At 32.6% G+C, this 14771-nt stretch overlaps 2 protein-coding genes across 7 annotated transcripts in view; both read left to right on the forward strand.

Annotated features, from left to right (window-relative positions):
- Window positions 1-4440, forward strand: part of TTC39C (tetratricopeptide repeat domain 39C) — a 127301-nt gene extending 122861 nt beyond the window's left edge. For all 3 annotated transcript variants that reach the window (XM_074276878.1, XM_074276885.1, XM_074276892.1), the window contains 3 exons: window positions 1557-1661; window positions 3130-3168; window positions 3929-4440. In XM_074276878.1, coding sequence (XP_074132979.1) covers window positions 1557-1661; window positions 3130-3168; window positions 3929-4018 — 234 coding nt within the window. In that variant the 3' untranslated portion in view covers window positions 4019-4440. The remainder of the gene's footprint in view (window positions 1-1556; window positions 1662-3129; window positions 3169-3928) is intronic.
- A 6929-nt stretch (window positions 4441-11369) lies between these two features.
- The window catches only part of CABYR (calcium binding tyrosine phosphorylation regulated), a 32244-nt gene continuing 28842 nt past the window's right edge, over window positions 11370-14771 (forward strand). For 2 of the 4 annotated variants that reach the window (XM_074276829.1, XM_074276844.1), the window contains exons 1-4: window positions 11446-11543; window positions 13154-13260; window positions 13381-13579; window positions 13681-13734. In XM_074276829.1, coding sequence (XP_074132930.1) covers window positions 13234-13260; window positions 13381-13579; window positions 13681-13734 — 280 coding nt within the window. In that variant the 5' untranslated portion in view covers window positions 11446-11543; window positions 13154-13233. Of the gene's footprint in view, window positions 11544-13153; window positions 13261-13380; window positions 13580-13680; window positions 13735-14771 lie in introns of all 4 variants that reach the window. The other 2 variants (XM_074276853.1, XM_074276837.1) reach the window with 2 other exon arrangements.

The following is a 14771-nucleotide window of genomic DNA, read 5'->3' on the forward strand; positions in this document are numbered from 1 at the left end:
ATGAATGAAGAATGATTACAGCATTAAATAAGCTTAAACTGATTACATTCTAATATGGAGAGATGATATATGTGTACCCTCTGAACATCATGAGAGGTCCATGGTGAGAGTCTGGGAGTGGTTCTGTTATGTTTTAATGATGTTAAGAGAAGAAAAGAAAGGGTAAAGAGGAATATGCTGAAGTGACTGAGGAGGGGGAAGTAAGGTTAGGGGAAGTTATTTCAAATTATCAGATTGTACAAGTAGACATCTGTACAAACAAGGGGCAGCTGACAATTCAACTCACTATAAATCTGAACTGGTTAAAGGATGAAAAAATACACACAGCTGATTACAGAAATATATTTCACTCAACAAGAAAATTAGAATAAAAGGGAGAAGAGGGAGATTAATCCAAAGCAAAATAAATTCTAAGAATATACAAAAATATTTATATAATTTTTGAGGTAGCAGAAAATGAGAATGCCTGTAAATCAGGGAATGGCTGACTGAACAAATTATGGACTACATGTAACAGAATACTATTGCATTATAAAAAATAAGGTGAATGGTTTCTGAGAAACCTTGCAAGACTTTTATGATATTATGCAGAATAAAGTGAACAGAACCAGAACAATTTATACAAAAGACAACAACATGGTAAAGACAAACAATTTTGAAATTAGGAGTTCTGAGCAAAATAATGACTAATTATGATTCCAGAGAACTCATGATGAAACAAACCACCCTCTTCTTGATAAAGAAGGAGGGACTGCAAGGCAGATTTGAGAATGAGGCGTGTTTTTGAATATGGCCAACATGGAAATTTGTTGCTTGACTATAAGTGTTTGTAATAAGGGATTTGTTTTTATTTCACTTTCATTTGAGAAGGAGTCAGGCTGGGCAGGAGAGAAGATGTATTTTTGCTGATTAATTAATACTTTTAAAGTCTGTATAGTGTTTTACAATTGCAAAAGTACTTTCATCTGTTTAATCTTGTTAGTTCCTGAAACTGACACTGAGGTTGTTAGATCAAATAGGATTTCCATTTTACATAGGGGAAAACGTGTTTATAGTGTTACTTGTTCAGAATTATATGGTGGAATTAAGGACGTTTTTAAAATGCTGCTATACGTTATGTATAGATTTAGTTTTGCCATGGTATGTAACCAAAAATGGTAGTCCAAATTGAGAGATTGAAAGTGAAACTTACAAGGCAGGAGAAAATTTTGATGATGTGAGTAACATCCTATCATTAAGGTAATACCTAAATAAGCAGAAGTCAAAATATGTTTTTACTTTCCATTCTGCTATTCTGCTTCTCTCTCTGCCGAGATTATTACAGTCACTGTAGGAAATGATAGTTATTGATAAAGGAGGTTGATGAATAGCTTCTATAAATACATCATGTGGTTTTTAAATAGAGCTGTGAAAGTATTTTTCAAACTTGATTTTAGTTTTTCTAAGATATAGGTTTCAGAAAACCATAGAGTAAAGAAAATCAGATCCAAAGGAAATTTTTGTTTAGCTGTAGATGTAAGAAATCATTAACCTAAATAACTTTATTTTATTTACAGTTCTTTCAGAGAGCTGTCAAAGATGAGTTGTGCCGTCAGAATAATTTATATGTTCAACCATATGCTTGTTATGAACTTGGCTGTCTCTTATTGGATAATCCAGAGGTAAGATGATATACTTTGTATTATTATATTAATATACTTTGTATTAATTAGTATACAAATACACTGTATGTGTAGACATATGTATATTAATATATAAATATAATGTACTTTGTATATTTTATTAACAAATGAAAATATGCAAAGGTACAAAACTTAAGCAATCTATTTTAAATAAATTAACTTTTTTAAGCTATAAGGAGTATCTATTTCATTTATTTTCCTGTATTTAAGTTCTTATACTTTACTTTAAAGTAAAATTTATATTAAAGGATCTTTTAATTGTTCCATTAAATTTTAATTTTCAATATTGGCTAGTGGTTTTTCTTTCACTAAATTCCCAGAAATCTGTTTAGAAATAAGAAATAAGCCCTTTTTTATTTGCTCATTTAAAATTAGGTTTGCATCATCTATGGAATTAAAATGATAAATAATATTCTTTAAATAATGGTAGTCCAATTGGTAGTATCATCTGTGAATTATAATTCAGTATAGGATGGGGAGGTATATTAGATCTTGAAAATCTAATTTGTAGTATCCTAATTATCTCTATCTTGAGCTATACATAACTGGGATATACTCTTGGTACTTCCTTTTAAAAATTAAATATATTTTAAATAATTTAATGAATCCTTTGAATTTTTACATTCAGTAAATTCATTGTTTCTTTAATATATAGATTCTATAAATTCTATAAAGTAAGCAAAATTTTGGCACTTGCTTTTCCTAACTTGAATTATAATCCTAACAGTTATCTTACTGAAATATATTTGTCTTTCATTTGAAGAAATATTTTAAATTTAAAGTTTAGATTAAAATATTTATAAATTGGGAAGGTAAAGTAGAATGAAATGTTGATTCTTTTCATATTATTTACAGTCTTTATCACTCCTAATGCTGATTTCAATGACCAATCCTAGCTTATTTAATAATAAGGATTTTTCATTTCCTCTAATCTCTCATTAAAAGAAAGCAATTCCTGAATTTATTGTTGAGTATTATTAATAATGCTTAGAATGCTTTAGTAGTCATAAGTGCTCTAAGCCATTAATCGTAGAGTTCAGGGTTGTTGTTGTTTTTTTAATTCAACTATATCTTTTTAAGCACTAATCCTGGGAAGTATGAAAATTATTTATCAACTAATTCTTATGTTATATTATAAAAGAAAAGTTTCAGTTAATTTGTATAAGCAATTGATCCAGCCTGTTTTTAATATGAATCTAGGCTAATAGTGATCTTTATGTAGAGCTTCTGAGTTAAAAACAAACAGTAAAACTACCTGAGGATTAAATAATTATGGTGATAGTATGTAGAGGAGATTTGAAAAGCCTTTATACTTACTCAACAATTTAGATTTCATTCTTAATTCAATATATTAGTTTTAACAGTTCAACAAATACTTTTAAGCTCTAACTAAAATGTTTTGTTTTTCAATATGAAGGATTATTAATAGCTTTTTTCTTTTTTATAGACTGTGGCGAGAGGTAGAACTCTGCTTTTACAAGCAAAGGTAAAGACACTAACCCAACCAGTTTACCTACTCTTATTTTTTTTTCCTTCTTGAAAGATAAAATTGTATTTTTCAGTTCAAAATTGAATGTTAAAATTTTTCAGAAAGTACTATATAAAGAGACTAGAAATAAGAGACTAATACAGTGATCACTTATCATTCAAGATCTTCCTGGTTCTACTAATATATATTCCTTTGTTTTCTAGTATATATGTTCTTTTTTTATTTGGTAGGCAGTTCAGGTTAAGAGTCTTGTTCAGGGTCACACAGCTAGTAAATGTCAGAGGCCGGAACTCAAGTCCTCCTGCCTTCAAAACAGGTGCTCTATCCATTGCACCATTTAGCTGCCCCTCTACTAATAAATTTTTAAAATAGACAAATTGTATTTTTTGTAAAAATGTTATAGTCTTAATGTTTAAATCTATAAATGTATTTTTAAGATAGAAAAGTATCATTTGACTTTATAAGTACATTATTCTTGTATATTTGTAAGATTTGATAATTTTTTTTTATGTGGAGCATCACTTAAAACTAATTCTGGGCCCAATATGGGAACTTTTCTTAATAAATGAACATTATTAGTAATTGTATATGAAGTTTATAAAGGGTATGCTTAATTTGAGTCTTTTAGGTGATAAGTAATATCTTCATTAATAGTAAGTAATAATAATAAATAAGAGACTACAAAAATCATTGTGACAGACTGTAATGCTGTATGATATTTTAACTAACATTCAGTTAATCATCTTCATTCTTACAGGAGGATTTCACTGGCTACGACTTTGAAAACAGATTACACGTCCGCATCCATGCCGCCTTAGCCTCTTTGAGGGAAGTGGTACCTCAGTGACAGATCAGAAGTCTTGATTTGTCCCACAGTTTTCTGCACTGTAAAACACATGCAGAAGATTGAGCTATTGGGAAGATCAGCTTCAGCTTCTTCTGAAAACCACCTGTGCCAGAGATACATTTTTGGAGTTGGGCTGACACATTAAAAATCTCCTCTTCTAAACAAATAACTTTTTAAAAAATAGAAAGAAAGTCAGTTGGTGAGAGGGTTAAGTGACCTTGTTCAAACAATTTAGATTTTTTTATTTTTATTTTTGTTTCTCAAGCTAAACATAAATAATTATTTAGGAAAAATAATTATAAGCACACATTTGACTTGACCACATTAACAATTGTATTATTAAAAAGTAAAATTAATAATCATATCACCACCTACATTTGTATTGCGCTTTGAAACAATAAAAACACTTTTCAATCTTTTTACTTAATCTGTACAATGTTCCTGTGAAATATATAAAACAATATTATCCCAGTATTATAGATGACAAGACGCAGGGACAGGGAGACTTTTGACTTGGTCCAGATTATACATTGAGTTAATGATGGAGCAAGGTCTCCTAGTATGATTACCATACCAAACCCATACTCTTTTGTTGGAAAAAATTATAACTTGGACCTCCATGTTTTTCCTTAGAAAAAAGCCACAAAGTCTTTTAGTTCAGATGATACAAATCCAAAATAATTATCTCTCCAGATTATTTCAGTATTTTTCAAAATAGCAAAGACTATAATTCTTTTTCTCAAGACAACCAAAAAATAAGGAAAACAAAAATTAATTGTTAAGACAGGACAATTTGTTTTAGCAAACAAATTAATAAGTTATTCTTTTTTATAATAGCTTTTTATTTCTCCAAATACAAGCAAAGATAGTTTTCAACATGCATCTGTGCAAAACCTTGTGTCAAATTTTTCTCCTTCCCCTAGACAGCAAGCAATTTATTATAGGTTAAACATGTGCAGTTTTTATAAATATATTTCCATATTTGTCATGCTGTGCAAAAAGTATCAGATCAAAAGGGAAAAAAAAAAACCAGGAAAAATCCCAAATAGTTTTTTTAACTTAATATGAATCTAGGAAGACGAGAGCTTAATTTGCAATGTTCAGTTAAATAATGTTTTTCTAGATGTTACTAGGAATCAACTATTTCTTCCCGTCACCCCATCTTTAGATTATTAAATATTGTAATCCTAATTCTGGGTAGGCAATCTTCAAATGTTTCCTCATTTGTTACTAGCCACTTTCTTGGACTAAGTTACCAAAGTGTTTTCCAGACTTAGTTGATTCAGAAAATCCCTCCTGCATTGATTTAAACACCAGGGGAAAAATACTGGGTTCTCCCATTTGTTAAGTGATTCACAAGCAAATAAATGTTTTCTGATAGAAAACTTAGGGTATTTCCATCAAGATGACTGAGTAACTTTTTTTTTTAATTTTGGGTTGCATTCAAACTCCCTGATTTTTCTGGATTGAGGAGAAAAATATTAACCTTCAGAATGTATCTTAATGCAACTTTTATTCTCTTCTAACCATTAGTATGTGTAGCTATTACCTTTAACAGGCATTAAACATCTCTGTAATGTGTTTAAGGATCATTTTTGAGTGCAATTCTTGCTATAATGTTGAGTTATACTTAAATTATCAAGTGAGGCAAAAATATTGGGAAACCCATTATTTAATATGTAAAAATTATTCTAAAGCCCTGTAATTTAGAAGTAGTGTTAAACTTAGATGGATTTCTTTTTACTTGTTCATTTTCATTTTGTTTCTTTTAAAATCAAGTAAAATTCACTCTGACAAATTGTTTATACTCCTAATTCAGAATTCCTTTAATATTTCAGTCTAGGTTTAAAATTGAATCATTTTCCCCAGTCATCCCAATTTATTCCTATAACACCTTTGTGTTAACATTTATGGGAGAGATGTGAAAGGGACTAATCACTAGAGCACAGTATAAGTAGAATAACTGATAACTGAAAGCTGTATTTTCTTCAAGAAGTTGAATAAGCGCTTTGAATTGATATGATTTAGAAAAAGGACTTTCTAGCTAGTGTGCTATGATTTACCCAGTGTATTGACTATGATTGTGATTTGCACTGTAATTCATTTCTATATAAATTTACTTCCTCTTACCCTTACTAATTCACAAAATAATCATCTAAGTGGAACAGATTGTATATGTGTAGTATTTTGGATTTTTTGGTTTTTTTCTGTTTCTGCCACCTTCCTACTTTGGGAGATTCTTTGGAGCATCTCCAATTTATAAATGTCATATATCCTTTCATATTAGATTATGCCTGTGATGAGAACAATATCAAATGTATATAATGTCATCTGCATATGTTTTTATAATTTGGAAAACTCGGAGGCATGATCTAATAGCAATAATAGAATATGCATCTTGCTAACCAATATTATTAAGATTTTATCTTTAATAAAAAAAAATCAGGCATCTTTATTTTTAGCTCACTATGGCTATGTCTCCTAAGTATTAAAAAAATGAATTTTTAGATGTCACTAAAAATTAGAATATTTATTGTGGTGTATTGTAAAAGTAAATAATTTATAGAAATTGCACTTTTATATTTCTGCCAAGTAAAAAGAAAAGAAAACACAAACTGGTGGGGTTTTTTTTCAAATTTTTCTGTAAAAACCAAAGCCTTTCTAGATTGCTTCCTAAGGCAATTTGGAAGTAAATAATATAAAATGGTTTTCTTTGTATCTAAGAGGCCATTAGTTTGGAATTACTTGTATTGTGATAAACTATGTGGGTGAGTATGTGTATCAGCTGAAGAAACTAGGTATCTCGACCTAGAGGATAGAAGGCACCAGGGGATCATTTCTATCTTCAAGGATTTGATCATCCATCCTACAGAAGGAGAGGTGATGCTTGTTCTGCTAGGCCATAGGAAACAAAAACAGAAGCAGTGGTAGAAGCTGCCACAAATGTCAAGATAGCCACCATATCAGTTGTTCATCACTTCAGTTGTGTCCAACTCTTTGTGACCTCATTTGAGGTTTCCTTGGCAAAGATGTGGAAATAGTTTTCCGTTTCCTTCTCCAGTTCATTTTCCAGATGAAGAAAGAGAGAAAAATAGGATTAAGTATCTTGCCAGAGTCACACAGCTAATGTCTGAGGTCAGATTTGAACTCTGGAAGATGAGCCGCACTGTGCACAATCACCTCACTGCCCTTTGTATCACTTAGAGCTATCTACAAGTAGAACAGCTTGAGGAACGGTGGCGGACAAGATGACTGATTACCTGATAGGCATATTATAATAGAGATTCCTTGAGTATATGAATTGTACTTCTGAGTCCCTTCAACTCAAAAATTCTGTGATTTTGTGAACAGGATTATGTTCTAAAGAATGATAAAATGATTAAAGTTCATCCGTTCATGGTGTGAAGAAGGCAAGACATTCCACCTCTTGACCTTTGGTTTCTTCAGCTATAAAATAAGGGATTTGGATTCTGATCCCCAAGGCCTTTTTCAACTCTATTATATGATTCTATGGTCTCTGAACTTAATCGTCTACTGTGAGTTGGCAACTTCTTGATAAGGGATACTAAGATGGATCTAGTTAACAGTGCCATTGTGTTTCTAGGGCATGTCAAGTGGGCAAAAAATGCTACTTTCAGGGGAAGTTTTAAAATATTGCACAGGGTTTGAAAGAAGCAACATAGACTGACATCTCACCATATATACTGACACACCATATGGAAAAGTGATGTAAACATAAAGGTGTTATCATAAGTAAATTAGGGGAGAATGGAAAAATGTATCTGTCAATACATTATAGCCAAACAACAGGAAAGTTGGGAAGTAAGATAGGTAGTTTTGATTACATGAAATTAAACACAAAACTAATTTTAAAGCAAGTTTCTCAGATAAAGGCCTCATTTCTCAAATATATAGAAACTAAACCAAATTTATAAAAAATAAACCTTTCCTCAGATATGTGGTCTAAGAATATAAACTGGCAATTTTCAGAAGAAGAAATCAAAGCTATCAATAGTCACATGAAAAATGTTCTTTAAATTACCATTGATTGAAGAAATGCAAATAAAAAAAAAAAAACCCTGAGATGCCATCTCATACTTAGACTAGCTAACAACAGAAAAGGAAAATGATAAATGATGGAGAGAATGTGGAAAAGTTGAGATATTAATTTACTGCTAGAGTTGTGAACTAGTCCAAGCATTCTGGAGAACAAATTGGAACAAAACCCAGAGGACTATAGTACTCTTTGACCCAGCTACATTACTACTAGGTCTGTATTTCAAAAAATCAAAGAAAAAGGAAAAGAAAATATATCAGCTATTTTTGTGGTGACAAAGACTTGGAATTCAGGGGGATGCCTATCGATTGGGGCATATAAATAAGAAGTGGTATATGATTAATGGGTTATGACTTTTTGGGTTTTGGAGTAATAGTATTTTATTTCAGGTTCATTCATTTTCATATTAAACATGTTGCAAAAGAAAACAGTAGGGGCAGCTAGTTGGTGCAGTGGGTAGAGCACCAATCCTGAAGTTAGGAGGACCTGAGTTCAAATTTGGACTCAGACACTTAACACTTCCTAGCTGTGTGATCCTGGGCAAGTCACTTTACCCCAATTGCCTCAGCAAAAAAAAAAAAAAAAAAAAAAACAGAACAAAGAAAAAAGTTTAAAAAGTATGCAATCTGCATTCAGACTCCATGATCATTAAAAATTATTGGATACATATTATTAATGAAAGCAATGTCTTCCATTTAGTTAGCCTTCTGTTAAGTTAGTAGTAAATTTTTCCTTCAACAGATCTTTCATTAAACATTTCCTTTGTAATAATTTTTTTTTATTTTAAGTCTGTGCTAAAAAAAAACAAAAACAAAAACACAGCAATATTGTGTGACCTAGTTAATGATTTGACTTTAGTACTCTTGAACTTTTGAATAGGAATAGAGAATAGACAAAATAGTTCATTGAAGATCTTATGAGGAAACTCTCTTTATCCCTGTAGGTGTTAATTAACACCTTCTTCATATGTGAGCATAGAGCCTGAGAAAGTAAATTACTTGGCCAGCCTTATCCAGCCAGCCTGTGCAATGGGAAAATGAAGAGATAAAAAATTTTAAACTTCACAGAAACCTCCTACCTTTACCTCATCAATATGTCCTTTGAGAAAATAATTTCTAGGTTCTGGAAGTGACAAGCACTTAAAAAAAAAAGGAATTTTTTTAAGCATACAGGGAAAAGGATAGCTATTTTTGGATTCCTCCCTAAATCAGCTGTGTGTACTATCATACCCCATACTTAGATCATACAAACACATACTACATACAAAGATCAGAATTAAAACAAAATTAGAAGAAAGAATAGTAAAGTCTTGTATGCAATTGAAAGAACTCAGTGAACTATTTTTAAAAAGTGATAATGAAAAAATGGGTAATTAACCCTAGAAATGACATGATTGATTATAATGTTAAGACAGAAGTTACCAGTTTGTTCAATTACTATAACAAGGAGGTCAAAAGCCAAAAAAAAAAAAAAAAAAAAAAAAAGAGAGAGAGATATTTTTTAGTAAGCTTGCTTTGATTTGCTTGACCAAGAAAGATGGTGACTAAAGAGAACATCAATTAAGAATCAACTCATAAGTATTTAGTAAGCACAGGGACTTGTGATGTGCCATACACTGAGGAATACCTTGGGGATACAAACACAAAAGTCAGAAATCCTTACATTCAAGGATGTTATATTCTACTAGTGAATAAATAGCTTGTATATCACTATATATTGTACAAATATTTGCAAGATATATAGAGTATGCATAAAAGTAACTTTGGCATGTCTGTTATATATGGCATAAATATACATAAGGCAAATCATTCTCTTAGGAGAAACAATTTATACTATTTAAATAAATCTACAAAATAAATACAAAGAATGTTACCTCTTGCAAGAGAGGTAATAGATTAAACATTCCAAATGAGACAAATTTTTGGAATCACTGGATCACTGCCTTGTGGGCTTTCATAGTTCAATTGATTGCAGGATTATCTAAAACAAGTCATTTTGGAGAATTCTGACAAAAAGTGACCCAATAGAGAAGGAAATCACAATCCGCTCCAGTATCTTTGCCAAGGAAACCTCAGTGTTCCATGGGATCATGAAGAATGTTACATAGCTGAAGAACTGAACAACAATGTGAGAATTTATTTTGCTTGACTACATATGTTTGTTACAGGTGTTTTTTTTTTTTTCCTTTTTCACTCCAATGAGATGAGGAGAAGAAACAAATGCTTATTGGGGAAAAATATACTATGCACACACATATTTGTGCATATGTCTTCATATACACATATATTATGCAGCATTAAAAGCTTGGGGATTCAGGAAGCTAGGAATTAAGTCGAGTATTCTATGCATAAGAGTCAACCAGTGCAATGGTATGTTGGATATTGGTGGTAGGGGTGGCTGTGGGGAGATTATATAATTAGAAATTTCTTTGCAAAATCTGATGAAGATGGATGTTGGATGATTAGGATAAAGCAGTATGTTGTCTTATTAAGCAGACAAAAACAGTAGCTGGTAAAAAGTGATCCTCCAAAATGTAACTTTTTAAAAATTTGGAACATATGAGTGTAGTTTTTGGAGTCAAAAAACCTACTACTTCCTTCATTGACCTTGGGCATGCTACTTTTCCCCAACTGGGCTTCAGTTTCCTCATCTTTAAAATGAACAAATTTGAATAGATTGTGTGTGTGTGTGTGTGTGTGTGTGTGTGTGTGTGTGTGTGTGTGTGTGAGCTTCAGATCCAGAGTTTATAAAACATCAGGAGTCATAACAAGAACCTTTAGAAATGTACCCATATTATCATTTCATACTTCCTCTTAACTTTCTATCAAGATTAACTTGTGGTGGAAGGTAGTTTGTTAACTGTAATGCCATGATGTTTGTTTTTGTTTTTGTTTTTTTTAAACTGTTTTGCTCACTTTCTTGTATACCACAAAAGACACTGGCACAGATGATTTATTTAAGAGTTACCAAGGGGAAGGATGGACCTTTTCTCCAAAGTAGAGTAGATTGAAGTGAGTATAATAAAGTTTTTCACCTTTCTCCTTTTAGAAAATGAAAACCTATCTCGTTATTGCCTGGTAAATAACGAATGAGTACATAGCTGTCTTGCCATCTCCCTTGGCTCCTACTTTCCTTAGGAATTTTCTTTTTCCTTCCCTGCCTGGCAAGTACACAGGTACCCTAATGTACACTAAAGAAAGTGAACTCCGGGCAACTGATGAGTGTTCCCTCTTTTGTGCTTGGAGCTTTTTCATTGGCCCTGGCCCCCCCGCGACCCCTCCCTCATTTCATTGGTGACGGGGTAGTCGGAGCCAGTGGACCGCGAGACCATTGTGACAGTACTGACCTCTCACTGGGAGGCCCCGCCCCTGCTGGTATAAAAAGTCCGGCTTGCGTTGCGCCTCCTTACAGGAGCCGCCGGCAAGGGGGCAACGAGGAAGCGCTTAGAGCGTAGCTGAGAAGGAAAAGGTGTGCGAGAGTCCGGAGAGAAAAGAAAGACTTAGAGAGGGCGAGGGACACTCCCTGCCCTCGGGGATGCGAGGTCCCTTGGAGGGATGCGCCATGCGGGCTTCACAGGAGCCTCTGGAAGGGACAGGACGGCTGGGGGGACACCGGCGTGCTTTGGCCGGGAGGAAGGGATTGAGGCTTTGGGTGTGATGGGTGACAAGTGTCCCCGTAGCACGTGGGAGTCGCAGAGGTTGGGTGACTCGGGAGGGGGCCCGGGAGGGGGCCCTGGAGGGGCGAGGACGAAGAAGCCGGCAAAATTGCCGCCTGTGAGGGTGGGATTGGATTGGTCCAATGCTTTTATGTAGAAAAGAGATTAATGTATAATCGGCGACTTCGAACAAAAAACACTTGCAAAAAGAAAAACCAAAGAAATGTCTAACTAAATGGCTAAAAAAAAATGAGACTAAAACAATCAAGACTCAGAAAAGGAATGGACTTTTGAGGGGCTTCTTTTCCCAGAAAGGCCTCATCTATAAAATACCTCCCAGGCAAATTTTTAGAAATGTGAGGGGGAAAAAACAAATACAGACCTGGGCTGAATAGTAGTTTGTTGATATTTTTTAATGTTTTCAGTTTTATTTGGTTTTTTTGCTTTTTTTTCTTTTCTTTTTTTTTTTTTTTTAATTAGTCATATAAGAAAGGCAAGATTTGGCTTTTTTTTTTTTTTTTTTTTACGTGAGAACTAAAACCTTACTATTTTTCCCGTTTTGTGTGTAAATTATATAGGGCTTTTGCTTTTGCTCCTTTCAGAGAAAAGTGCTAATTTAATGACATGAAACTATAAAAATAATTTGCCAGTCCTCTTCTCTCCGAACCTCCACTCTCACCTTCCCCCCCCCCCCCAATGCTCTTAGGTCAGCGTTTTCTCCAAGCTGACTAATTAGCAAAATATGAGACCTAACCCTCAGTTTGTTGTCCATCCACTGACCAAAAAGGGGGGGATGAGGCTGCTTTTTTTGTATGTCAAGAATTTTTTAAAAGAACTTTTTAAATGTTATTTTGTTAAGTAACTCGATAGTTTTAAGAAGCTTAAAATTTTTAAGGGTTAACCATCCTCCAAGGCCAGTATGAAAACCCTATTTCTAAGAGTAATGTGAAATTTGTTTTTAAATAGCTAGTATTTTTGCTATTTCAAGATGCTCTGATAGTAATGTGTCAGCAACATCTGCTTTTCTCATCAAGGAAGATAACACAGAGAAGGTTGTGGGTGGGGCTCACTAATATAGCCATAATAAGAATGGGAGGAAAAGGAGAGAGGGAAAAATGTTAGGAGGGGAGGGAGTTTGAAAGGGGAAGAAAATGAAGAAAGTATGGTATCAGTGACATGCTAATAATATGCCTGCTCTGCCAATAATACAAAAATGGGGTTAATCTAAACCATAACAATATATTTACTGTGAAATAAGGAGGAAGTGACTCTTCATTCTTTTGGAGCCCTTTGTTGTGCTTGAGTAAGTTACTTTCCATGGTGGAGAATCACTTTATTCATACTGGCAAAGGTGAGAGATGATATTCCGGAATATTTTTTTAGAAGAAAAAAAGAATTATTTACTGTTGCTTTTTTCACGTAGAAAACTACTTGTTTCAAGCCTTACCCTGCCTTTTCCTTATTTGAACCATCAGCAAGATCAATCAACACATAAAACCAAAGATGAATGTCTACAAATTTGAAATGAAGGTAGTAATTATAATAGGAGGTTGATTCATTCATAGAAATTTCATTCATAGCATTTGGTCATAAGGAAGTATTATTTGTTAATAGAAAACACATTTATCACTTTATTTCTCTTTATTATAGCTGAGAGATTGTAATCAAATAACAACGTCAGCATCAGCACCATCGAGCAAAATGATTGCTTCGAAACCCAGGCTTGTGGTTCCTTATGGCCTGAAGACTCTACTAGAAGGAGTTAGCAGAGCCATTCTCAAAACCAATCCAGGGAACATCACACAATTTGCAGCTCTTTATTTTAAAGAGCTTATTTTGTTCAGAGAAGGTTTGTTTCTCACTTTTAAAATATAAGCTTCTTTTAGTTATTACTTGGCAAACCCCAAAGCATGTGGTGTAAGACACTAATCATCTTTTTTTTTTCTTTAGCAAATTCTTCATTGGATATAAAAGACTTGGTTAAACAATTTCATCAGATCAAAGGTAAGAGAATTTTTCTTATTATGACTGCTAGATTTTTAATAGTGTAAATTATTTGCATTACCCATTGTAACACAGAGAATTTTCCAGTCCTTAAAAAAAAAAAATCACATCTTCAATTACAATTTAAAAAAAAATCTTTAGTGAGATAAAGAATTTAGATTTTAACCATTATTAAAGACCTAACAATGTTAAAAAAAAACATCCTTTTTAAAAAATGAGATTTGTTAAGGAGATGCTTTAGCCCTTATACATTTTTCCTATGATGAGTTAAATAAAAAGTCTATAAAATTCCCTTTTGGGGAATTTAAACTTGTTCAGTAATTTTACTCTATGAGTATTATTGGATTATCACTAACTTCAGTTCTTTGCAGATTGATATATTTAGGGAACAAAGTCAGAACATTGGCAGAAATGAAAATATTTCCTTAAATAAAGTGGAATGAAGAGGAATATTTTCAATGCCAATTTTTTTGCTTGATTGTCAGAGAAAAAACATTCTTTTAACTGATATAAATTAACAAGATAAGGGGTTGTCACTTGATTTGCACAATTAAATCATGGCCAATTAATTTTTAAAAAAGTACTTCAAGGCATGCATGGGTGATATTGCAGCTTTTTTTGTTTTGATTTTTTTTTCAATTTAAAAAATATGTGAAGTAGCAGGTTCAGTTGCAAGTGATAGTTTGGCTTTCAGAAAGCTTAATGAAAGCCTAGGATTTAACTCCTCTTTAACCTTTCCCAAACCTATAATTATTATGATAGAATTTTGAATAAGAGCATGTAGGGGACAGAATGTAATTTGCAGAGATCAGTTTGTTAGGGATTAATATAGCCTGATGGAGAAATTTATATTTTGGCTACTGTGGGGATAGAGTTGATAATAAAATTATCAAGTATTTCAAAAAATAATAGTAATATATACAATATATGCATTCACTTTTAAATCTGTATTACAAATAATAGTAAATAGCTCACATTTTGCAAAGTACTTATGTAATAAGCATTTAAGTTATTTATTGAATTTTGATCCTCAACAC

This window comes from Sminthopsis crassicaudata, chromosome 1 (assembly GCF_048593235.1).
Source record: "Sminthopsis crassicaudata isolate SCR6 chromosome 1, ASM4859323v1, whole genome shotgun sequence".
Taxonomy (NCBI): Eukaryota; Metazoa; Chordata; class Mammalia; order Dasyuromorphia; family Dasyuridae; genus Sminthopsis; species Sminthopsis crassicaudata.